The sequence below is a fragment of the Lepidochelys kempii genome, chromosome 19 (genome assembly GCF_965140265.1).
Source record: "Lepidochelys kempii isolate rLepKem1 chromosome 19, rLepKem1.hap2, whole genome shotgun sequence".
NCBI lineage: Eukaryota > Metazoa > Chordata > Testudines > Cheloniidae > Lepidochelys > Lepidochelys kempii.
The window spans coordinates 19,937,300-19,962,114 of record NC_133274.1 but is presented as its reverse complement, the minus strand read 5'-3'; the positions used below and the strand labels follow the sequence as shown (position 1 = coordinate 19,962,114).

Genomic DNA, 24,815 nt, shown 5'->3' with positions numbered 1-24,815 from the left:
ACTAATACTGGTTACTGGGGAAGAGCTGTTTGGACGCGTCCTTCCCCCCAAAATACTTCCCAAAACCTTGCACCCCACTTCCTGGACAAGGTTTGGTAAAAAGCCTCACCAATTTGCCTAGGTGACTACAGACCCAGACCCTTGGATCTGAGAACAATGAAAAAGCATTCAGTGTTTTACAAGAAGACTTTTAATAAAAAATAGAAGTAAATAGAAATAAAGAAATCCCCCCTGTAAAATCAGGATGGTATATATCTTACAGGGTAATTAGATTCAAAAACATAGAGAACCCCTCTAGGCAAAACCTTAAGTTACAAAAAAGATACACAGACAGAAATAGTTATTCTATTCAGCACAATTCTTTTCTCAGCCATTTAAAGAAATCATAATCTAACACATACCTAGCTAGATTACTTACTAAAAGTTCTAAGACTCCATTCCTGTTCTGTCCCCGGCCAAGACGACTACAGACAGACCCACAAACCCTTTGTTTCTCTCCCTCCTCCCAGCTTTTGAAAGTATCTTGTCTCCTCATTGGTCATTTTGGTCAGGTGCCAGCGAGGTTACCTTTAGCTTCTTAACCCTTTACAGGTGAGAGGAGCTTTCCCCTGGCCAGGAGGGATTTCAAAGGGGTTTACCCTTCCCTTTATATTTATGACACGCCCCCCAAATCTCAGCTAGGGTGAAACACTGGCTGGGATTTCTTCCTGGAGCTCTAGGAAAACAGAGTTAATAAGACACATGCATCTCTAAATATACTACCAAGTACATAAAGACTAACAATATTTTCCACATCTCAAGGACGATTTTAACCAGTTGATTCTGGGAAACTTTCACGGGAGAGTGCATCAGCCACTTTGTTAGAAGCTCCTGAGATGTGTTGGATGTCGAAATCAAAATCTTGGAGAGCTAAACTCCACCGAAGAAGTTTTCTGTTAGTTTCTTTGACGGTGTGAAGCCACTTTAGTGCAGCATGGTCGGTTTGCAGGTGGAAACGCCGTCCCCAAACATATGGGCGTAGCTTTTCCAGAGCGTAGACAATGGCATAACATTCTTTTTCAGTGACTGACCAGTTGCTTTCCCTCTCAGACAGTTTTTTGCTGAGAAACACTACAGGGTGGAATTCTTGATCAGGTCCTTTCTGCATTAAAACTGCTCCCACACCACGCTCGGATGCATCTGTGGTTACTAGGAACGGTTTGTCAAAGTCTGGGGCCCTTAGTACAGGGTCAGACATGAGTGTCGCTTTAAGCTTGTTAAAGGCCTTCTGACACCTTCCGGTCCACTGAACAGCATTTGGCTGTTTCTTTTTGGTTAGGTCTGTCAGTGGGGCAGCGATTTGGCTGTAGTGCGGTACAAATCGTCTGTAATAACCGGCCAAGCCTAAGAAGGATTGAACTTGTTTCTTTGACTTTGGGACAGGCCACTTTTGGATAGCATCCACTTTGGCCTGTAGGGGGCTGATAGTTCCTTGACCCACCTGGTGTCCAAGGTAAGTCACTCTGTTTAGGCCTATTTGACACTTCTTAGCCTTAACAGTTAGTCCTGCCTCCCTTATGCGCTCAAGGACTTTTTGTAGATGTTCCCGGTGGTCTGCCCAGGAATCCGAAAATATGGCCACATCGTCAAGGTAGGCGACTGCATATTCTCCTAATCCCGCTAGGAGACCATCTACAAGTCTTTGGAAAGTGGCGGGTGCATTTCGCAGCCCGAAAGGGAGTACATTAAATTCATACAGCCCGAGATGTGTGATGAAGGCTGACCTTTCCTTGGCAGATTCATCTAGCGGTACCTGCCAGTACCCCTTGGTTAAGTCCAAGGCAGAGATGAACTGGGCCCTTCCCAGTTTCTCTAATAGTTCATCTGTGCGTGGCATGGGATAGTTGTCTGGGCGAGTTACAGCATTTAGCTTACGGTAGTCCACGCAAAAACGTATTTCCCCATCTGGTTTGGGAACTAGAACCACTGGAGATGCCCATGCACTTTCAGAGGGGCGGATTACACCCATCTGTAACATATCCTGGATCTCCCGTTCTATAGCAGTTTTAGCTTGAGGAGACACCCGGTAAGGTTGGACCCTAATTGGGTGAGCATTACCTGTGTCAATGGAGTGGTATGCCCGTTCAGTCAGTCCTGGGGTGGCTGAGAACGTTGGCGCGTAGCTAGTGCACAGCTCCTGGATCTGCTGTCGCTGCATACGCCCAAGGGTCATGGAGAGGTTCACCTCTTCCACACCGCCAGCACATTTCCCTTCGTAATAGACACCTTCAGGCCACTCAGTGTCGTCTCCTCCCTGGGCGGTAAACTGACAAACCTTTAATTCTCTGGAATAAAAGGGCTTTAGAGAATTAATATGATACACCTTAGGCTTTCGGTTGGAGGTGGGGAATGCTATGAGATAATTAACAGCTCCCAGGCGCTCCTGGACCACGAATGGCCCTTCCCACGATGCTTCCATTTTATGGGCCTGGAGCGCCTTTAAGACCATGACCTGGTCTCCTACTTTGAAGGAACGCTCTCTGGCATGTTTATCATACCAGGCTTTTTGCTCTTTTTGAGCATCCTGTAAGTTTTCTCTAGCAAGGGCTAAAGAGGTTCGGAGGGTGTTTTGTAGGTTGGTTACAAAGTCCAGAATGTTAGTTCCTGGAGAAGGTGTAAATCCCTCCCATTGCTGCTTCACCAACTGCAATGGCCCCTTAACCTCACGGCCATATACAAGTTCAAATGGGGAAAACCCTAAACTGGGATGTGGTACAGCTCTGTAGGCAAAGAGCAACTGCTGCAATACTAGGTCCCAATCATTGGAGTGCTCATTTACGAATTTACGTATCATGGCCCCCAAAGTTCCATTAAACTTCTCCACCATGCCATTTGTTTGATGATGGTAAGGAGTGGCAACCAAGTGATTTACCCCATGAGCTTCCCAAAGGTTTTTCATAGTTCCTGCCAGGAAATTAGTCCCTGCATCTGTGAGGATGTCGGAGGGCCAACCTACCCTGGCAAAAATGTCTGCTAGTGCCTGGCACACACTTTTAGCCCTGGTGTTGCTTAGAGCTACTGCTTCCGGCCATCGGGTGGCAAAATCCATGAAAGTCAGTATGTACTGCTTTCCTCTGGGTGTCTTTTTCGGAAAAGGACCCAGAATATCCACAGCTACTCGCTGAAATGGAACTTCAATGATGGGGAGTGGCTGGAGAGGAGCTTTGACCTGGTCTTGGGGTTTTCCCACTCTTTGGCACACCTCACAAGACTGGACATAGGTAGAAACATCCTTGCCCATTCCCTCCCAGTGGAATGACCCCCCCAAACGGTCTTTGGTCCTGTTCACCCCAGCATGGCCACTAGGGTGATCATGGGCTAAGCTCAAGAGCTTGGCCCGGTATTTAGTTGGAACTACCAACTGTCTCTGAGGATGCCAGTCTTCCTGGTGTCCCCCAGAAAGAGTTTCCTTGTATAAAAGTCCTCTTTCTACAACAAACCTGGATCGATTAGAAGAGCTGAGAGGCGGTGGGTTGCTCCGTGCCGCCGTCCAAGCTCTCTGGAGGCTTTCATCTGCTTCCTGTTCGGTCTGGAACTGTTCCCTTGATGCTGGAGACATCAGTTCCTCATGGGATTGTGGACCTAGGCTTGGTCCCTCTGGAAGCGATATAGGGGATGGAGCTGTTTCTGTTGACTGTGAACTGCTCTCCGCTGGTGCACTATGTTGGGATTCAGGCTCCGGCTGATCCTCTTGTGTAGGGTTATCGGCTGCTGCCAGTTCAGGTTCGGTGGGGCCCTCTGGTGTTGAGGTTGCAAGTACTGGATTCAGTGCTGACACGGGGTCTGGTGTTGGTTGTTTGGCTGGTTCCGGTTCTGGGACTGGTTCCGTCTGGGTCTCTGGGACTGGATCCACTACTGCTGTTGCAGACATTGGCCTGGGGTCCAGGTCCATCACCTCTGACTGGGTCCTGATAGAAGTTTCCGGAACAGAGCTAGGCCTCACGGCTTGTTTAGCCTGGTTGCGGGTGACCATTCCCACCCTCGTGGCCTGCTTCACATGATTGGCCAAGTCTTCCCCCAACAGCATGGGGATGGGATAATCATCATAGACTGCAAAAGTCCACATTCCTGACCAGCCCTTGTACTGGACAGGCAACTTGGCTGTAGGCAAATTGAAAGAGTTGGACTTGAAGGGTTGAATCGTCACTTGGATCTCTGGGTTGATTAAATTGGGGTCCACTAAGGAAGCATGGATAGCTGACACTTGTGCTCCGGTGTCCCTCCACGCGGTGACCTTCTTCCCACCCACACTCACAGTTTCCCTCCACTCCAAGGGTATCTGGGAGGTATCTGGGCCTGTGGACCTCTGGTGTGATTCCGGTGCAATGAACTGTAATCTGTTGGGGTTCTTGGGGCAGTTGGCCTTTACATGCCCCAGCTCGTTACACTTAAAACATCGTCCAGCTGACAGGTCACTGGGGCGAGGAGGGTTGCTGGAGAACGGGGTGGTGGGACGATAAGGGGTCTGGAGGGTTCTTTGGGAGGTAGGTGGGGCTTTGGGCGGCCCCCGGTAATAGGGTGTGGTCTGGGGTGGTCCCTTCTGGTCTCCGCTCCAACTGCGACCAGTTTTCTTCTTCTCTGCCACCTCCACCCATCTGGCTCCAATCTCTCCTGCCTCAATTACAGTTTTGGGTTTCCCATCTAGGATGTATCTTTCTATTTCCTCAGGAACACCCTCTAAGAATTGTTCCATTTGCATTAGGAAGGGCAAATTTACTGGAGATTCAACACTTGCTCCTGATATCCAGGCATCCCAATGTTTTACAATGTGGTAGGCATGTCGGGTAAATGACATGTCTGGTTTCCACCTTAGGGCTCTGAACCTCCGACGAGACTGCTCGGGTGTTATCCCCATTCTGACTCTCGCCTTGGATTTAAACAGTTCATACTTGTTCATGTGTTGTTTAGGCATTTCAGCTGCCACCTCAGCTAAGGGTCCACTGAGCTGCGGCCTCAGCTCTACCATGTATTGGTCAGTAGAGATGTTGTACCCAAGGCAGGCCCTTTCGAAGTTTTCTAAGAAGGCCTCAGTATCATCACCTGCCTTGTAGGTGGGGAACTTTCTGGGATGGGAAGTGGTACCTGGAGAAGGATTGCTAGGGTTTGTTGGTATATTCTGCTGGGCCTTTATCCTCTCCATCTCCTCCACATGCTTCCTCTCTTTTTCCTTCTCCTCCTCCACATGCTTCCTCTCTTTTTCCCTCTCCTCCTCCACATGCTTCCTTGCCTCCATTTCCCTCTTGTGGGCAGCCTCTTGGTGTTGTTCTGCCTCCCTTTCTTGTTCCTTCTTCAGCTGCATGAGTTCTATCTGTCTTTCATGTTCCCTTTGTTTTTCCTCAGCCTGAAATTTGGCTAATTCCAGCTGTAGTCGAGCTGAGGATTTGGCCATTCTAACCTCTCTGTTTTTAACTAACTTTACACCCGAGGTTTAGAAATAAACAAACAAAACTTGGCTGTAAAATTTTGCTGTGCTGGAATAGAATACCTATTCTCTGATAGTGATTGTCAGCCTACAGAAAAAGACAATTCCCTTGTCTCTGCTCTGGGCCCAAATTAAAGCAAAAACCCTCCAACTACTTGGAAACCTGCTTACCCAGCCCAAAGAAGAAAAAAATTTCTTTTCAAACCTGTGCTCCTTGTAAAACAAAAAAAAAAATCAAAATTCTAAAAAAACCCTGCCACTTTTGTCTCCAGGCAAATGGGTAGAGCACACACCCCCTATTTACTTTTAGGAAGAAAAGAAAAAGAAAAAAAACCTCTGGGTTGGAAGACTGTGAATTTCCCTGCAGGAGTTAAGTACCCTGCCTCCAGGCAAGAAAACCTGCAATTCACAAGATAATCCCCTTTTGTCTCTGCTTGGCCACAAAGCAGAGAGAAACCAAGCTGCTTTCAGTTTCAAAGCTGCCTTCTGGACTTCCTAAAAATTCCTTTTTAAAATCTGTATTTCTAGTTCAAAAAATCTCAACTGGATCTCAAAATGATTTCAGGTTAATCCCACCACTGTGCCACCATGTCAAGGTTCCTCCCCCACTCTGAACTCTAGGGTACAGATGTGGGGACCTGCATGAAAAACCTCCTAAGCTTATCTTTACCAGCTTAGGTCAAAACTTCCCCAAGGTACAAAGTATTACCCCCGTTATCCTTGGAATGTCCGCTACCACCACCAAACTAATACTGGTTACTGGGGAAGAGCTGTTTGGACGCGTCCTTCCCCCCAAAATACTTCCCAAAACCTTGCACCCCACTTCCTGGACAAGGTTTGGTAAAAAGCCTCACCAATTTGCCTAGGTGACTACAGACCCAGACCCTTGGATCTGAGAACAATGAAAAAGCATTCAGTGTTTTACAAGAAGACTTTTAATAAAAAATAGAAGTAAATAGAAATAAAGAAATCCCCCCTGTAAAATCAGGATGGTATATATCTTACAGGGTAATTAGATTCAAAAACATAGAGAACCCCTCTAGGCAAAACCTTAAGTTACAAAAAAGATACACAGACAGAAATAGTTATTCTATTCAGCACAATTCTTTTCTCAGCCATTTAAAGAAATCATAATCTAACACATACCTAGCTAGATTACTTACTAAAAGTTCTAAGACTCCATTCCTGTTCTGTCCCCGGCCAAGACGACTACAGACAGACCCACAAACCCTTTGTTTCTCTCCCTCCTCCCAGCTTTTGAAAGTATCTTGTCTCCTCATTGGTCATTTTGGTCAGGTGTCAGCGAGGTTACCTTTAGCTTCTTAACCCTTTACAGGTGAGAGGAGCTTTCCCCTGGCCAGGAGGGATTTCAAAGGGGTTTACCCTTCCCTTTATATTTATGACAATGCCGCTACCCAGGAATTACCACCAAGTCTCATAAAAGTGCTTGGGAATCCCTGCAAATCAAAGTCTGCCCCTTTGATGGGAGAGGGAGGTCAATGCCTTATTTACAAGAAGGGTGCTTATTTCTTACCTACAAACCCTTTGCCCTATGAACTGTGCCACACCTAGTCACCCTTAAAGAAGGCAAGGGAAATGCTACATCCCAGCTATGAGGACCTACCACCCCAGATGCTGCTCTTTGTATTTAACTGGCCTACCACACCAGGAAACTATTTCCTACATCTACACCTACAACTAAATATACATGTTTGCATTCATTTTTCTGTTACCCTTAATTAAACAAAGCACTAGGTCACCTGCGACTAAACACATTTTTAATAAATCTTGGAATACTGAGGAAATTCCAGAAGACTGGAGGAGTGCTAATGTTGTGCCAGTATTCAAGAAGGGCAAGTGGGATGACCTGTGTAACTATAGTCCAGTTAACCTGCTATAAGTCCTGGATGAAATAATGGAAAAAGCTGATATGGGATTCAGTTAATAAAGAATTTAAAAATAGGATGATAATACCAGTCAACACGGTTTTATGTCGGAAGGGGGGAGCGAATCTTGTCAAAGCTGATTTCATTCTTTGGGGAGATTACTAGTTTGGTTGATAAAGGTAACTGCATATGTGTAATATATTTAGACTTTGGTAAGGCATTTGAGTTAGTACTGCAGAATATTCTGATTAAAAAATTAACACTGTACACTATCAGTAAAGCACACATTATTTGGATTATGAACTGGCTGACATCTCAAAGTAGTCAGTGGAGTGTTTATAGTTGGGTTTTGAAGGGATCAGTAGTAGGCATAATGCTATTCAACAATTTCACTGATGAACTGGAAGTAAATATGAAATCACTTTGACAGTTTGGTGTAATGGTAAATAATGATGACTAGAACTGAGCAGTCACACAGAGTCATCTGGATCACTTGGTAAACTGGACCTAGTCAAGCGAGTTTTAACACATCCAAATGCAAAGTTATGCATCTAGTAACAAGGAACGTAGGTCATACCTACAGAGTAGGGGAATGTATCCTGGAAAGCAGTGACAATGAAAAGGATTTAGGGGATCAAAATAGACAAAGCATTCATCAAGAGCGCCTGTTGTCAGTCAGTGGAAAAAAGGGCTAATATGGCCCTTAGATATATAAACAAGAGTAGGAGTTAGGGCCATTATTTTATTTCTGTATCCGGCATTGGTGAGACCCCCATTTTAAAAAGGATGTTGAAGACTTGGAGAGGTTGCAGACAAAAACTATTCAAGGGCTGAAGAAAATGCCTTACAGTATGAGACTTAAAGAGCTCAGTCTGTTCAGTTTATCAAAAAGGAGATTGAGATGACTACAGTGTACAAGTATTGTAATGGTAGAAAACACCAGCTACTAAAGGGCTCTTTAATCTAGTGGAGAAGGGCATAACAAGAATCAATGACTGGAAGCTGAAGCCAGGCACATTCGCATTGGAAAAGAGGAACACATTTTAACAGTGAGGTGATTATCCAATGGAAGTAACTACCAAGGGAAGTGGTGGATTCTCCATCTCTGATGTCTTCAGATACTGGATGGAAAACACGCTGCAGTCAAACACATGTTATGTTTTAGCCCAGTACAATTTATTGGCCTTAATATAGGAGTAACTGAGTAAAATGTAATGGGCTATAACATGCTGGAGGTCAGATGAAATGATCTAATGGTTCCTGCTGGCCTTGAACTCTGTGGCTGTTAATTTGAGTATTAAGGGAGTGCATCCTCTTGAGAGGAAAAACAAACAAGTGATTCACAGACTGGAGGATGTAAGCCATGAAAGGGCTTGGGATGGACTGCAGTCTTTCTTAAAAGTTTATACTGATGTAGTCAGAGGATGCCCGCTGACCTTAGTAGATCACCACTCCTCAATGTCTCTCTTAAAAGGAATTGGGGGGTGGAAGGGCACCAACATTACCAATTTCTGTGTACCAGGATCACACCCTCGTTCACAGAGCCAGCCTGATTACAGATTTTGGGGAGAGTTAGTAAAATGATTCTTTGCTGTATAGCCAAACAAAATTGACTTTGCATATGGGAATATACATTGTGACAGGGTCGGGCCAGATGGCTATAGGAGAGTAACAGAAGGCAGATATATTAGCCCCAGGCTAAGTAGGTCCCTTTTCCCTGGGTAAGGTAACAAGGAAGGTTCCAGAACAATCAGGAACCTTCTGGAGACAATTAAGACAGGCTTATTAGAACACCTGCGGCCAATCAAGAAGCTGCTAGAATCAATTAAGGCAAGCTAATTAGGGCACCTGGGTTTTAAAAAGGAGCTCACTTCAGTTTGTGGTGTACATGTGAGGATCTGGAAGCAAGAGGCACTAGGAGCTGAGAGTGAGAATGCGGACTGTTAGAGGATTCGGGTGTACAAGCATTATCAGACACCAGGAGGAAGGTCCTATGGTGAGGATAAAGAAGGTGTTGGGAGGAGGCCATGGGGAAGTAGCCCAGGGAGTTGTAGCTGTCACACAGCTGTTCCAGGAGGCACTCTAGACAGCTGCATTCCACAGGGCCCTGGGCTGGAACCCGGAGTATAGGGCGGGCCCGGGTTCCTCCCAACTCCTGGTCAGACACAGGAGTCGTCGACCTGGACTGTGAATTCAGAAAAACGGCCAAGCTGAGGGCTGCCGTGAAGCTCCAAGGCAAGCAAATCCGCCAATAAGCACAAGACCCACCAAGGTAGAGCAGGAACTTTGTCACAACTGGTGTCAGAAGTGGGAGCTGGTGTCCACAGCGCGGCGGAAGAAGGAAGGTGTTTGGAAGGGGGGGGGATGAGGGAAGAGGGTCTATTTTTATTATTTTTTTCACCACAATGGAGGAGGTAGTGTGGGCACTGATACAAGCCCCAGCTGCCCAGCAGGAGGCTACTCGTGTCCAAGCAGCCGCCTAACAGGAGTCAGTGTGGCTGCAGCAAGAGACTAATCGCCTGCTGATGGACCAGCCTGCTCAAGACTGGGCTATGTTGCGGGAACTGGTAAACCAGGTAAAGACCCTTACAGAGCTGAACCATGGCCATGATGGGACGCAGATCGTGCGGGCCAGCAATTGGCTGCAGAAAATGACGTGGGAGGATGATGTAGAGGCATACCTCCTGGCCTTTGAGAGTACAGCCCTGCGGGAGGCTTGCCTCCGAGAACAGTGGTCTGGCATCCTCGCTTCATTCCTATGTGGGGAGGCCCAGAAGGCCTACTATGATTTGCCTGAAGAGGTTGCGGCAGACTACCCCCAAGTGAAAGCAGAGATCCTGGCCAGATCTGGGGTAACGACTGCAGTGCGGGCCCAGCAATATCATGAGTGGAGGTACCATGAAAACAAAACCTCGTGGTCCCAATTATATGACCTCATCCATCTCACATGAAAGTGGTTACGAACTGAGTCCCGGAATCCAGAGGAGATACTAGAGGTTCTAGTCATCGACCAGTACATGAGAGGACTACTGCCAGACCTTTGCAACTGGGTAAACCAGAACGAACCCTCCACCTATGACGAAGTTGTCGCGCTGGTAGAAGGGCGAAGGATGGCGAGGGAGCTGACCCGACCAGTTAAGGAAGAAGCACCCTGCGTTAAACTAGTAGCACCAAGCCCTAGAGCTCGGGTGACTGGGCCACCAGGAGAACCCAGGTGGAAAAAGAGAGGGGCTGAAGGCCCACCAGATGCCACAAAGAGTCGGAGCACTGAGGGGGAAGAGGATCGTGATGTTAGACTACCCAAACCAAGAGACCAGGGAATGCCTAGGGCTCCATACAGATGTTACGCCTACAGGGAGTGGGGACACATAGCTGCACAGTGTCCTAATGCCAAGGAGCCTATGCAGTGTAACCTAGGGAATTGGGCAGACCCATGCTTCCTAATCCACCTTGTGGGGGTCTCACTAACCCCACATATGTACACTAGACCAGTGAAGCTAAAGGGGGTAGAGACCACAGCACTGGTTGATTTGGGGAGTGCTATCACGCTTGTCTCGGGGAAGCTTGTGAAGCGTAGTCAGCTGCTGTGGGCTAAGCGTACGGGGATGACATGCGTCCATGGAACAGTTGGTTATTACCCCACCATCCCAGTAAAAATTGAGATTCAGGGGAACACTACTGAGGTAGCAGCAGGTGTAGTCCCTAAACTCCCATACCCAGTGCTCATAGGGAGGGACTTCCCAGGGTTTGGAGACTTACTCCTGGTAGGGGAATTGGAGAAAGGGGGAAGCCCTGAAAGTAGTGAGGCATCCACAGTAGACTGTCAACCCCCAACCTTCTCTGAAATATCCCCAGATTTGTTCTCCACTCCCAGACAGCATAGAAAGACGAAAAGGGAAAGAAGGGCAGCTAAGGCCTTGGGAACCCGAATACTGGCCCAAAGCCAGAGGGTCGCTCTCGTAGGTAGGCGGACCCGAGCAGCTGAAAAGGAGGTCACCCAGGAGGGAGAAGCAGCCGAGTCTGACCCACACACTAACGCCTCTGAACTAGTAGAGGCAACAGAGACTGGCCCCCTAGATCTCGGGCAGATTAGCCCCGGGAGAGGAAATTTTGGATGGTACCAGGCTGAAGACCCACGGTACGAGAACATTAGGAAGGAGGTGACCGAAATAGATGGGGTTCCCGTGGAAGGGAAAACCCAGGGACCAGGACCCTACTTCATAACGAAGAAGAATCTCTTATACCGGGTTGCACCAGTACAGGGGCAGAAGGTACAGCAGATCTTAGTAACTCAATAACACCAGAATGCTGTATTAAATCTGGCCCATATTCCTCTTTTTTGGGGGCATTTGGGGGTAGAGAAGACCCTGGCATGGGTCCTGCGACCATTCTTCTGGCCCGGAGTACATGAAGTGCGGAGGTACTGTGCGTCCTGCCCGGAGTGTCAGCTGCACAGTCCCCATCCCCACCTGAGGGCATCTTTAGTACCCCTTCCCATCATAGAGGTCCCCTTCTAGCGAATAGCCATGGATCTAGTGGGACCCCTGGAGAAGACAGCCCGGGGCCACCAATATATACTTATCGTTCTGGGTAGCGAGTAGCATAATCCAGAAGCCGTCCCCCTGCGCAACACGGCCTCTAAAACGATAGCTAAAGAGTTGGTGGGGATCTTTGCCCGAGTGGGGCTACCAAAGGAGATATTAACAGACCAAGGTACCCCATTTATGTCGAAGCAAAAGAAGGACCTCTGTACGCTGCTCCGTGTACATACCCTGAGAACTTCAGTCTATCATCCGCAGACCAATGGGCTGGTAGAAAGGTTTAACCGAACCCTCAAGGCAATGATAGGGAAAGTGGTAAGGCGGGACGGGAATGATTGGGACACCCTACTACCCTACCTTATGTTTGCAATCTTGGAGGTACCTCAGGCCTCAACTGGGTTTTCCCCCTTTGAATTATTAAACGGACGCCACCCCTGTGGCATACTAGATATTGCAAAAGAAATCTGGGAAGATAAACCCAATGAGGGGAGAAATATAACTGACCATGTGTTGCAGATGCGAGAACGGATAGCCCGGGTCACCCCTATTGTACGGGAACATTTGGAAAAGGCGCAGGAGGCCCAGCAAACCCATTACAAGTACCAGGCAAAAGTCCGACAGGTCCAACCAGGGGATTGGGTGATGATGTTGGTACCCACAGCAGAGAGCAAGCTTTTGGCCCAGTGGCAGGGGCCCTATGAGGTGGTTGAACCCGTGGGGGAAGTAACCTATAAGGTGCGGCAGCCAGGACGCCAGAAACAAGAACAAATTTATCACATTAACGTCTTAAAGCCTTGCACCGACGAGAGGCGTGTGTAGTGGACCAAGAGACCCCAATGCAGGGAAATAATATGCAGGAGCAGATCAGGATATCCACTGATCTGACACCAAACCAGAAGGAGGTAACTGAGATGATCAGCCGATACCAGGAGGTGTTTTCAACCAAACCAGGCCGGACCACCGAAGCATATCACCACATTATCACAGACTCTGGGGCAAAGGTAACTTTAAGGCCCTATCGGGTCTCAGCAGCAAAAAGGGAGGAGATCAAGGCAGAGGTAAAAAGGATGTTGGAGCTGGGAGTCATCGAAGAGTCCCACAATCAGTGCTCAAGCCCGATTGTGTTGGTGCCCAAACCCAATGGCACCACAAGGTTTTGTAATGACTTTCGCGGGCTAAATGAGATATCCAAATTCGATGCATACCCCGTATCGATGAGTTAGTTGACCGCCTGGGCAATGCCCGATTTTTGACCAGCCTTGATTTAACAAAGGGATACTGGCAGATTCCCCTTGCCAAAGATGCGAAAGAAAAGACGGCATTCTCTACACCAGAGGGTCCGTTTCATTGTACTGTTCTTCCTTTTGGACTGCATGGGGCACTTGCCACCTTCATAGATCATAGAATCGTAGAATATCAGGGTTGGAAGGGACCTCAGGAGGTCATCTAGTCCAGCCCCCTGCTCAAAGCAGGACCGATCCCCAATTAAATCATCCCAGCCAGGGCTTTGTCAAACCTGACCTTAAAAACTCCTAAGGAAGGAGATTCCACCACCTACCTAGGTAACGCATTCCAGTGTTTCAGCACCCTCCTAGTGAAAAAGTTTTTCCTAATATCCAACCTAAATCTCCCCCACTGCAACTTGAGACCATTACTCCTTGCTCTGTCATCTGGTACCACTGAGAACAGTCTAGAGCCATCCTCTTTGGAACCCCCTTTCAGGTAGTTGAAAGCAGCTATCAAATCCCCCCTCATTCTTCTCTTCCGCAGACTAAACATCCCCAGTTCCCTCAGCCTCTCCTCATATGTCATGTGTTCCAGTCCCCTAATCATTTTTGTTGCCCTCCGCTGGACTCTTTCCAATTTTTCCACCTCCTTCTTGTAGTGTGGGGCCCAAAACTGGACACAGTACTCCAGATGAGGCCTCACCAGTGTCGAATAGAGGGGAACGATCACATCCCTCGATCTGCTGGCAATGCCCCTACTTATATATCCCAAAATGCCATTGGCCTTCTTGGCAAGAAGGGCACACTGTTGACTCATATCCAGCTTCTCGTCCACTGTAACCCTTAGGTCCTTTTCTGCAGAACTGCTACCGAGCCATTCGGTCCCTAGTCTGTAGTGGTGCATTGGATTCTTCCGTCCTAAGTGCAGGACTCTGCACTTGTCCTTGTTGAACCTCATCAGATTTCTTTTGTCCCAATTCTCCAATTTGTCTAGGGCCCTCTGTATCCTATCCCTACCCTCCAGCGTATCTACCTCTCCTCCCAGTTTAGTGTCATCTGCAAACTTGCTGAGGGTGCAGTCCACGCCATCCTCCAGATTATTTATGAAGATATTGAACAAAACCGGCCCCAGGACCGACCCTTGGGGCACTCCACTTGATACCGGCTGCCAACTAGACATGGAGCCATTGATCACTACCCGTTGAGCCCGACAATCTAGCCAGCTTTCTATCCACCTTATAGTCCATTCATCCAGCCCATACTTCCTTAACTTGCTGGCAAGAATACTGTGGGAGACCGTGTCAAAAGCTTTGCTAAAGTCAAGGAACAACACGTCCACTGCTTTCCCTTCATCCACAGAGCCAGTTATCTCGTCATAGAAGGCAATTAGATTAGTCAGGCATGACTTGCCCTCGGTGAACCCGTGCTGACTGTTCCTGATCACTTTCCTCTCCTCTAAGTGCTTCAGAATTGATTCCTTGAGGACCTGCTCCATGGTTTTTCCAGAGACTGAGGTGAGGCTGACTGGCCTGTAGTTCCCAGTATCCTCCTTCTTCCCTTTTTTAAAGATGGGCACTACATTAGCCTTTTTCCAGTCGTCTGGGACTTCCCCCGGTCGCCATGAGTTTTCAAAGATAATGGCCAATGGCTCTGCAGTCACATCCACCAACTCCTTTAGCACTCTCGGATGCAACGCATCCAGCCCCATGGACTTGTGCTTGTCCAGCTTTTCTAAATAGTTCCGAACCACTTCTTTCCAACGTCTTATGGACAAGCTCCTACGGCCCCATAGAAGTTATGCAGCGGCATACCTGGATGATGTGATTATTCACACCCCCGACTGGGAAACCCGCTTAGGAAAGGTGGAAGCAGTTCTGGACATGCTAGGACAGGCTGGCCTCACAGCAAACCCAGCCAAGTGTGCTATAGGGCTAGCCAAGGCTAAATACCTTGGCTACATTGTGGGAAGGGGCATTGTCAAGCCCCAACTAAATGAACTAGAGGCTATCCAAAATTGGCCCCGGCCGAATCAGAAAAAGCAAGTCCGGGCATTCGTGGGTGTGGTGGGGTACTACTGATGATTTATTCCCCATTTTGCTACCAGAGCGAGTCCCCTGACAGACCTGATAAAAGCCCTGGGTCCAGACATGGTGAAGTGGACAGATGCTGCAGAGAAAGCATTCATGGATCTACAGACAGCCCTCTGCAGTAACCCCGTGCTTAAAGCCCCAGACTTCAACAAAGAATTCATTTTACAAACAGATGCATCTGAAGTAGGATTGGGAGCTGTTCTATCGCAGATGGTCGGAGATGAAGAACACCCAATCCTCTACCGCAGCAGAAAACTCCTCCTGAGAGAGCAGAAGTATGCCGTGGTTGAAAGAGAGTGCCTAGCTGTGAAATGGGCCATGGAAACACTACGTTATTATCTTCTGGGATGACGGCTTACCCTTGTGACCGACCATGCACCTCTCCAGTGGATGCAGCGAAATAAAGGGAAGAACGCAAGGGTGACCAGATGGTTCCTGTCCCTACAACCTTTCCAATTCACCATACTACACCGGGCTAGAAGCCACCATGGCAATGCAGATGGCTTGTCACGAGTACACTGCCTGACGTCCCAAGTTGCCCAACCCCGTAGTGTTGAGCGGGGGGGGGGGGTATGTGACAGGGTCGGGCCAGATGGCTATAGGAGAATAATAGAAGGCAGATATATTAGCCCCAGGCTAAGTAGGTCCCTTTTCCCTGGGTAAGGTAACAGGGAAGGTTCCAGAACAATCAGGAACCTTCTGGAGACAATTACGACAGGCTGATTAGAACACCTGCAGCCGATCAAAAAGCTGCTAGAATTAATTAAGGCAGGCTAATCAGGGCTCCTAGGTTTTAAAAAGGAGCTCACTTCAGTTTGTGGTGTACATGTGAGGATCTGGAAGCAAGAGGCACTAGGAGCTGAGAGTGAGAATGCGGACTGTTAGAGGATTCAGGTGTACAAGCATTATCAGACACCAGGAGGAAGGTCCTATGGTGAGGATAAAGAAGGTGTTGGGAGGAGGCCATGGGGAAGTAGCCCAGGGAGTTGTAGCTGTCACACAGCTGTTCCAGGAGGCACTCTAGACAGCTGCATTCCACAGGGCCCTGGGCTGGAACCCGGAGTAGAGGGCGGGCCCGGGTTCCCCCCAAATCCTCCCAACTCCTGGTCAGACACAGGAGTCATCGACCTGGACTGTGAATTCAGAAAAACGGCCAAGCTGAGGGCTGCGGTGAAGCTCCAAGGCAAACAAATCCACCAATAAGCACATGACCCACCAAGGTAAAGCAGGAACTGTCACAACATAATAGCATATGGAATGGAGGATGAACTTCAGGTGTCTATTATCCCCTGATATTCCCCTCCCCCCACCCCCTCCCCCCCCCCAAAAAGAAATCACCACTATCCACAGGAGAAGTGGATCCCAGTTGCTTGTCCAGGGGTGTACGTAGTTGACAAAGCTTGAAAAACAGTTGGAGGAAATTCAAAGAAGACCAACTAAAATGATTAAGGAATTAACTTATAAGGAGAGAAAATAAAAGAAATGTATATAATTTGACCAAACTACAATTTTACAAATATTAGAATGAATTCTAAGGACGAAGTGGAATTGTTGTGTATTACTAGGAATGATAGAATGAAATTTGCCAAAGGAAAATTAGATTATTAGAAGAAAACAACAGTGGAGGTGGGGGCCAGTGAGAGTTTGCCAAGAGAAATGGTAGAAGCTCAATAGCTAAGTAAGTTAGAATTTATAAGGGTATAACATACAAGATTATACTTGCAAACCCATCAGTATTTATTTTAAAAGTGCCTAATAGTTCTTTTCAATATCTAATTTTTGATTTTATAGAATTTAGTGTGCAAGTGTGTCTTTGTTCTCCCAAATTTCTCCATTTGGAATTTTTTCTGCTGCCAATTTGCCTATTCTGCTAAGAGTTTTATTATAGCTATTCTAAACATCACTTCTAGCTTTAGGCAGACTTCAAGATGTAGATACAGTTGTTCCACAGTGTGTGATTCAGGGAAGAATGCATCTATCAAAAAAATGAAAAATAACTTTTGTTTGTATTTTACCACACAGGCAGAAGAAGCAGGTCTTGCTGTGTCTATTTTGTTATGTGTGAGAGCGCTTCAGATCAGATCAAATGGAAATGATGAAATGAAGACATCTGTATGTAAAACAATTGCATGCCTTTTACCAGTGGATCTTGAAGTTAGAAGAGCATGTCAGCTCACTGAGTTTTTGCTCGAGCCAAGTTTGGATGGATACAATGTGCTGGAAGAATTGCATTTGCAACCAGATCAGAAATTTGATGAAGAAAATGCACTGGTTCCCAACTCACTACGTTGTGAGCTTCTGTTAGCTTTAAAAGCGTATTGGCCATTTGATCCTGAATTTTGGGACTGGAAGACTTTAAAACGGCATTGTCTTAAACTCTTAGGGAAAGACGCTTCTGATTCTGAAGACGATGCAAGTTGTAATGATATGTCAGTCAATGAAACTGACTTGTTAGAAACTCTTTTGAGTGATTGTGATGAGACTAAAGAACATAAATACTATGAAGGAGGAAAAGAGGCATCACATCAACAGAAGGAGAAAACAAGAGTGAAAAAGCCAATCGGATCTTCTGAAAGATACCAGAGATGGCTCCAATACAAATTCTTCTGTGTGTTATGCAAAAGGGAATGTATAGAGGCTAGAATACTACATCATTCTAAGATGCACATGGAAGATGGTATTTATACATGCCCAGTGTGTACAAAAAAGTTCAAGAGAAAGGAATTTTTTGTACCACATGTAATGGAGCATGTTAAAATGCCACCTAGTAGAACATATAGACCAAAAAAGAAAATACTGTTGAAAAAAGAGAGATCACCACAAAAGATTAGTACATCCAGAAACCCTTATGCATCACCAGAGGAAAAGCAGCAGCAACCACAATCATCTGAAAAAAACAAAAGTGACATACATGAATATGTCACATTTAGCCAATTAGAAAATTACCATCTGCAAGACAGAGACATATATCCATGTCCTGGCACAGACTGCTCTAGAGTATTTAAGCAATTTAAATATTTAAGTGTACATCTAAAGGCTGAACATCAAAACAATGATGAAAATGCAAAACACTACTTGGATATGAAAAACAGAAGAGAGAAGTGTGCTTTTTGCCGACGTCACTTCATGACATCCTTTCATCTGCAGGAGCACGAACGAGTGCATTGTGGTCCTCAGCCTTACATGTGTGTGTCTATGGATTGTTATGCTAGATTTGGGTCTGTTAATGAATTATTAAATCACAAACAAATGCATGAAGATCTACGTTATAAGTGTGAATTAAATGGCTGCAACATAGTTTTCAGTGACTTGGGGCAGCTTTACCACCATGAAGCTCAGCATTTTAGGGATGCATCATACACATGTAACTTTCTTGGTTGCAAAAAGTTCTATTATTCAAAAACAGAATTTCAGAATCACCTTGTAATGCATAATATTACAATATCAAATGGAGAAGTGAAGGAGACATCAGTTAAACTTGAAGAGCCTATTTCAAAAGACAGTTGCAGTTATCTTCCTGAGTCTCAACTGGTTGATCAAGCAGATCATTTTAGTCCATATGAAAATCTTACTTTGTCTGTGGGCTCAACAAGTTCTCAAGAAATCCTACAGATTAAGGAAGAAGCTGTCTCTGACAATGACGAAACTGATAGCGAAAGCAACTGTAGTGTTTATTTTGGGAGCCACAGAACCACTACTGTAGTAACCAAAAAGCAGGCATCCCCTTTGATAGAAACAATAACTCAGAATCAAACAATTCCTGGTAGCCTAATATCCCAACAGGGAGTCTTTCACCCTTCCGGTTTAAAACAACAATGCTCCCATGTGGCAGTTTGTTTTGATGGGAAAAAAATTACCTGTGGTTTTGAAGGATGTAGTTCAACATACAAAAATGCCAGAGGTATGCAAAAACATCTTCGAAGGGTTCATCCATACCATTTCAAACATAACAAAAAAAAGATGGGGATCAAAGCTAAAGATATTTTTAATCTAATCAATGATAGTCAAAACAGCAAAACTACTGGAGATCTTAGTGCAGATCTTAGGCATAATTCGGATACAAATACTGACTCTCCAGAAAGTCTGTATTGTAATACAAATTCTAAAAGAAAAAATTGTCTCAAGGAAGAAATTTGTTCTTCCCCAGAAACTTCCTTTTATGAAGGTTCTACGGTGCCAAATATTGAAGATGCCATGTTGGAACTTCTGTTGGGCTTGAAACATTTAAGTTTAAAGTCTAACTTTACTGCAAATTCTTCCACTTTAACACACAAGCCTTTTTTAGGGTCATTACAGTCATATCCATCAAATGATGCCAAGAGTCCTCAATCAGTTGTCAATGAAACTACCTCAGAACTTCATTTTCAAGATCAACAACACAACTTACCTACACAGTATCTCACTCAACTGGCAGCTAAACCATTTTTCTGTGAACGTCAAGGCTGTAAATATGAGTTTGTGACCAGAGAAGCTCTCTTAATGCATTATGTTAAAAAACATAATTATTCCAAGGAAAAAGTTCTTCAGTTAAATATGTTTCAGCATCGGTATTCACCATTTAAATGCCATATTTGTCAAAGATCATTTACAAGAAAAACACACCTTAGAATTCATTATAGAAACAAACATCAAATTGGCAATGAGAAGATAACTCACAAGCTGTTTGCTAATGAAAAATGTGAGCACATAGGTGCATGTGCAGAGGGCAAGCTAAAAAATAATGCAGTTTCAACGCCTGGTTTCTGTACTAATAGAGATGAAGAGCATACTGAACAAACTGAGCAATCTGCTGAGCAGCTGTGTCACCCGAAGAAGGAAGAGTGTAGTTCTGAAACTGATTTGGAATCCAGTGAAGACACAGATAGTAATGTAACTGGAAAACCCTCTAAAATATCCTCACTAAACAGCCACAGGGAAGAATTGGAAGCAAGAGAGGGGAGAGGAAGTAAAAGAACAGTTGCCAAAGGAAATTTATGTTATATATTGCATAAGTACCACAAACCATTCCATTGTATTCATAAAAGTTGCAACTCTGCCTTTACCAATCAGAAAGGCTTGATTCGTCACTATAGAACTGTACATCAGTATAACAAAGAACAGCTTTGTTTAGAAAAAGACAAAGCAAGAACAAAAAGGGAACTTGTCAAATGTAAAAAAATATTTGCATGCAAATACAAAGAATGTAGTAAACGCTTTTTATGTTCTAAGGCTCTTGCTAAGCATTGCAGTGACTTTCATAACCTTGATCAGTTAGAGGATCAAAAAGTGCTTTCTGAAATGGAATCTGCAAGATTTCGATGTAACCAGCCTCAATGCCCTGCTGTATTTCATACTTTTAACAAGCTAAAGCATCACTTGATAGAACAGCATGCTAATGAAGAAGAACTAAACAAAGACTTTGAAATTCATTGTGACCTTAATGGCTGTGATAGGATTTTTACAAATTACAGCCATTACTCTCAACATGTATATTTCCGCCATAGTGAATATTATGGTAGTCTCCTTGGAAAACATAAAAAGGAGCAGGATAATCTGCTTAATGATAAAAATGAACAAGACTGTTTGAAAGATCAGTATGATATAAATGAGAATGAGAAGCAGATAAAAGAAAAATCTAAGAAAATTGGCAAAAATAAAGAAAAACATTTGATTCATTTTAAAACAAAGGAGGAAGCCCTGAAAATGTGCAGAGAGAAATCTAACCAGACTCAGTACCCTTGCATGGTTCAAGGGTGTCTATCTGTAGTAAAATTGGAAAGCAGTATTGTGAGGCATTATAAACGCACACATCAGATGACCAGTATGTATATAGAACAACAGACTGCGAAACTGGTAGTTTGTGTTAAAAGTGGTACAATGGTTAAAAAGGAACCCTCTTCAGAAACAGAACTATCGTTAAATAAAGAGGAACCCAGAGAGTTTAAAAAGGAAAATACAATGCACACAGACAACCTGCATGAAAATGGAAAACATTGTGTACCAAACACTGCTTATGATCATCAAGATACTGGCAATGAAAATCAAAATAGGAGTGCAGCAAATAATGTGGTTTTTGACACGGGTGCTTTTTTGTATTCAGGCACTTTAAAATATAAACATAGTTCAAAAACCAGTTGTTTTGAAGAATGTAGTATAACGGAGCCTTTGTGTAAAACTGAAGGTTTACCTGAAAGTAGAGAAAACAGTTCTTATTTTAACAGTTTACCTTTGCAGTTACCAAGGGAGAAAGAGACAGAAGGCTGGCAACACAGCAATCAGAATGCTAAAAAAAATTCACTCCACCCCACAAGAAACAAGGTTCAGAAGCATTCATTGTCCAGACCATTTGATTTAAAGGCATATAAACCAATGGGATTTGAATCCTCATTTCTAAAATTTATTCAGGAAAGTGAGGAAAAAGATGATGATGATGATGAATGGGAGTCCCCAGAACAATTTCAAATAGGTGGTGTCTTACAAAAAGATAGAGACTTACAAAGGAGTGTGATAGTAGACAACTTTGTGTGTGAAAACACAGAAGTAAGCATACCCCAAAATCATGGACCTGCAGTGCATGGGCAGTTAACAGAAGTACAGCCTTTATTATCAACGGAGTCGACATCTATCCCTTCTTTAGAAAACTTGAGGGCCATATTGGACAAGGCACTAACAGACTGTGGAGACCTTGCCTTAAAACAACTCCATTACTTACGACCAGTAGTTGTCCTTGAAAGATCCAGATTTTCCACACCCCTTATAGGCTTATTTCCAACAAAAAAGTCAGATGAACTTTGTGTAGGAAGTACATAAGTAGTTCGTTTAGAAACTGGCTTCTCCACTACTGCTATATGGGGAGAATTGCAAACTATAACAGAAACTGGTACAGTACACACACTGTTTAGGTTAGGTTAGGTTGTTTAATTCCATGAATGTGTCTGTCAAAAAGTATTAGCTAAGTTAATTTAGCTCCCCAGTTTCATTTTTTTTAAATGAAATGTGCTGTTTTTGGTGCTAATTAACACCTCAGAATACTGGGGGCTTCCTCTTGCAAAGTAAGTGTGCATGATTGTATATGAAACAAATACTAGGGTACCAGGGTTTGGGGAAAGATGGAGTTCTTACTTGACTTGAATGTGCACCTAAGGGTGCGTTGTGTAACATATTGTACACTACAGCATCTTATATTTTTTGAGTTATGAGTTTCAATAAACTACAATTTTTCACCCGTATTTGATTTACCCTATAGTAAATCTTCATCATTTTTTATTACAGGAGTTTTAATTTGGTTTGTTTGTTTGTGGTAAGTGAATTAAGGGCCATTGTTTATTACGTGCATTGGTAGTGGTGTTAAATATGAAGTTTCTGCAAATAGTTCAAAAACCTAAAACAAATGATTGTGTACATGTTGCTCTTAAAATACATAGATTAAAAAAAATTCATTAACTCTCTTCTATAAGCATTAAAATGTTAGGACTAAGAGAAGAGCATACAGCCTAAGAACACACAAATTTTAAAATGGGATAATACACTGGCCATTTTCAGATTTTGCACCAAACAAATACTGTATTTAAAATATGATGGAATTTGTCACTTAGTGAACATAACTGAAACCTGATGGCACAATCTTTATTACTATAATTCTATAAGGTTCTATATATGTAGGAAATAGGGGGATGGTACTGTCAAATAGAAAACTATTGAGCTTTTTTTTTTGTTTTATTTTGTTTTTAAAGGGGGATGATTATATACATCAGGTAAGAACACAAGAAATAATTTTTAAAAGCTACATATACCCATGACTGGAGGAGTTCATTGACCAGCTTTCCAACTACTTCGGCCACAAGAAACAATATGTGGAGGGTTTCCAACCTCTCTAGTGATCTTGTGGGTAATGAATACTGCTTAGCCCGAAGATTCACAAAAGTTCTTATGTTGAACAATAGTGATAAACCACATTAGATCTGTTTCTGCCTGACAGGGTTGAAATTGTCCAAACAGCTGAGTACAGGAAAATGAGATCACCAGCAAATGAAGTTGTTAATCAACAATAGTATGAACTATAGCCCCATTTTAGATCTCAAGACTGCTCTCTGAAGGGAATGAAACCCAGATAGTACTGCAGAATGAGGAATCAGTATTCAAATTCAAAGTGAAATCTAGTAGATTTATCAAATTTACAATTTCTTTGACAAAAGAACTCAACAAACAAGTGGTTAATTCCAAGATGAAATTTTCAGAAATCTGAGGCTTAAGGAAAAAAAACTGTTTGGAAAAGAGACCCAAACAAGGACTATGTCACATGAGGCTTCCAAAAAAAAAAAAAGAGATGGTCTGCAGGGAAGTAGACCAAGTGCTAGGCAAAGTAATTGAGAGAATAAAGACTTATAAATAGATAGGGACAGATAATAGAGTGGTTTAATTAATGAGAGAGAGAAAATGATGAGTGGCTGTTCAAAGTTGCATTTTGATTAGCTGGTTGGATATTTATTGTCATAGCTGGGCACCAATTCCCAGCAGTTCACATCTGGGGCCTTGTCTCTGAATTGGGTTGGTCTACACAAAAAGCTACACTGGTTTTACTAAATGTGATATTTTAAGTCATTTCAGTTAGAAGTCCAGCTTTTTTTGTGGACATCCGGAGTCGTTTAAACCAACCTTACATCGGCCTAGATTGCCCCTGTTAATTAGCCAATGCACTCTAAGCCAATATAACCAGTTTTTAAATTGATAAGAATCCATACTGATGTTTATACTGGAATAACAAATCATGTTTTAAATCCATTTTAAATTAAACTAGTGCAATGTGTGTTGACAAGCCCATGCATGCAGAAAATCACTTTGTTATTAAGGTAAATGGGTGAGGGAAACATGGCTGGGGAGGACAAGATAATAAGGGCCTCTGGAGGTATATGGGAGCTAGAGGAGAAAGTGAGTTCATTTTTAGTAAGCAAGGCACTTCTAGTTGTATTGCTAATGAAACACTAAACTGAGGTGTTCAGTACAGTATACTCCTGTTTACCCAAAACACTATTATCTGAACCTCTGCATGTATCTCATGCTGGGGGACAAGGAAGGGATTCCGCTAATATGGATGTTCAGATAATAGAGCAAAGATTCTGGGCTAAGACTGCAAGGAGGATGAGGAGAGACCCCTGGTCATGGGGGAGGCTACCCTGCAGCTGAATGGCTCCTGCAGCAGTACAGGGAGTCTCTACAATCTGTTGTCATAGGAGTGAGTGAGCAGAGCTACAGAGGGCTACTTCCATTCCTGCCAGGTTGGTGACACCCTATTCCTGCAGAAGCAGGATGTAGGGGAAAGGCTGCAGACTTGACAGGGTACAGCAGAATCCTGGCCCTGGGTCTCTGCTCTTCCCAGCCAGGACAGTAGCCTGCGCCTTCAGGGATCAGGTGTCACCAGCCCTGCAGCTGAACTGGGAGCCCTCTGCAGCACTGCTGTCATGTGAGTTAGTGGGGCAGAGCAGAGCCCCCTGGCCAAGACTGCAAGGAGAAGGAGCTCCCAGCCATAGGGGAGGCCACCCCACTGCTGAATGTCTCCTGCTCTCAATTATCCGAACTTCCAGTTATCTGCCTAAAATCCATGTTTCCCTATGCTATTGGGATAATCAGTAGTA

The 24,815-nt window shown here is 44.4% G+C and overlaps 1 protein-coding gene across 5 annotated transcripts in view; it reads left to right on the top strand.

The window, feature by feature from the left end:
* RLF (RLF zinc finger) overlaps nucleotides 1-22,412 on the top strand; it is a 117,177-nt gene extending 94,765 nt beyond the window's left edge. For all 5 annotated transcript variants that reach the window (XM_073317642.1, XM_073317644.1, XM_073317643.1 and 2 more), the window contains one exon: nucleotides 17,227-22,412. In XM_073317642.1, the coding sequence (XP_073173743.1) occupies nucleotides 17,227-21,993 (4,767 nt within the window). In that variant the 3' untranslated portion in view covers nucleotides 21,994-22,412. The remainder of the gene's footprint in view (nucleotides 1-17,226) is intronic.
* Nucleotides 22,413-24,815: the final 2,403 nt, after the last annotated feature.